The sequence below is a fragment of the Mus caroli genome, assembly GCF_900094665.2.
Source record: "Mus caroli chromosome 6 unlocalized genomic scaffold, CAROLI_EIJ_v1.1 6_unlocalized, whole genome shotgun sequence".
Taxonomy (NCBI): domain Eukaryota; kingdom Metazoa; phylum Chordata; class Mammalia; order Rodentia; family Muridae; genus Mus; species Mus caroli.
Window position 1 is genome coordinate 39,717 of NW_018388436.1, and position 1,571 is coordinate 41,287.

At 32.1% G+C, this 1,571-nt stretch overlaps 1 protein-coding gene across 2 annotated transcripts in view; it reads left to right on the plus strand.

Annotated features, from left to right (window-relative positions):
- LOC110287586 (solute carrier organic anion transporter family member 1B2) overlaps positions 1-1,571 on the plus strand; it is a 65,012-nt gene that overhangs the window by 3,959 nt on the left and 59,482 nt on the right. Inside the window, exon 2 of one of the 2 annotated variants that reach the window (XM_021154159.2) lies at positions 901-1,053. In XM_021154159.2, coding sequence (XP_021009818.1) covers positions 970-1,053 — 84 coding nt within the window. In that variant the 5' untranslated portion in view covers positions 901-969. Of the gene's footprint in view, positions 1-895; positions 1,054-1,571 lie in introns of both variants that reach the window. The other variant, XM_021154158.2, reaches the window with a different exon arrangement.

The window sequence follows — 1,571 nt, forward strand, 5'->3', positions numbered from 1 at the left end:
GAGAGAGAGAGAGAGAGAGAGAGAGAGAGAGAGAAAGGAGTTTATGTGTTTGAGTATAAGTGTTAAATAAATTCCAGGCTGGCTTGACCTATCATTTTATACTCTATTCCTTCTATGTTAAAGATGTGAACATATATTCAGAAAAGTACTTTTCAACAGAAATATTTATGAAAGGTTATATTAGCTGGTTAAACTGTTGTGACAGAAAGTCTGCCCTGATGGGTCCTCTAGAATCAGTGTTTAGAAGTTTACTAATTCTATGTTCTAATCAAATTTACATATTGTCATTAGCATAAATAATAGCAATCAACTGAACCTTTAGTGTGTAGGAAACCTACTGTATAATAGGGACATGTACAAGTCATGATGATGTTTTTCAGTGTCTAGAGTTAATTTAGGTGCCTCAGATCTACCCCTCTGTGAAACCATCTTAAATGGTTATTGTTTTAAGTCATAGAATGGGTTTATTTTCCTTGCTGTTTATTTTGAGTATCTGCTATATGCAAGGCCCATTTTTGAACTTTATAAAATTTTAAAGAAAAATTAATGAACAATTTCCTTTCTTAGGCCATATGCCTAGATATGCAGAATGATATCAAAATCCTAGTTTCTATAATTTAATTATTTTGTTCATTTTAAATATAAATAAATCTTATTTAACTTACTGATTTTACATTTTCTTTAGTGAATTTACCAATTTCAATTTAAAAATCTTCCTGAGGTTAGAACATTGTGTTTTCTTTCTCAATTTTTTGTAGAGCATTTACCTAGTTCAGTGGTTGAGACCTAAGCCCTTAATAAATATCAGTGACAGAATGGTTGGGGTTGACATTTCTGCTTTCCTCGTTTGTAAGTTATATTGTTAACATAACATAAATGGCACCTTTTCTCCTAGGGTAGGCGGTCATTTCAAAGGAAGTATTTATCAACAGTGATCACAGACATTCCCATCACAACCACTGTTCAATTATGGACCAAACTCAGCATTCAAGCAAAGCTGCAGAGGCCCAAACTTTAAGACCAGAGAAGACAAGGTGCTGCGATGGATTCAGGGTAGGATGGATGTCATATTCCCAAACTAAGAGTAAAGAGGGAATCCTGTTAAGTAGAAGAGCATTACGTTTCAGACTGGAATTTCCACTGAAGTATACAATTTTAACATCATCATCTATATCTTGATATAAGTGTTTTAAAATTTGGGTAAACTTTTTCTTTTGTGGTATTTCTGGTGTTCAAGTATTTATTGACATTGAAAAATTAGAAATATTTTGATATCTGCTCTGATTGTTGATAGGTAAATATAAGTGTTTTTAAAAAATGTATGTGCTATGCAAAATATTCTTGGAGTCAAACTAAAAGTCCAGATTAGTGTCTAAAGTCCATTTTATAATCTCAACCTGTTGAGTTATTCTTTCCTTAATATTTTCTTAGTAATTTTAAACATTCTGATAACAAAAGGACTATTGAGAAGGGTGTTGTTTCCTTAATTTCTTTCTCAGCCTGTTTATTCTTTGTGTAGAGAAAGGCCATTGACTTGTTTGAGTTAATTTTATATCCAGCTACTTCACCGA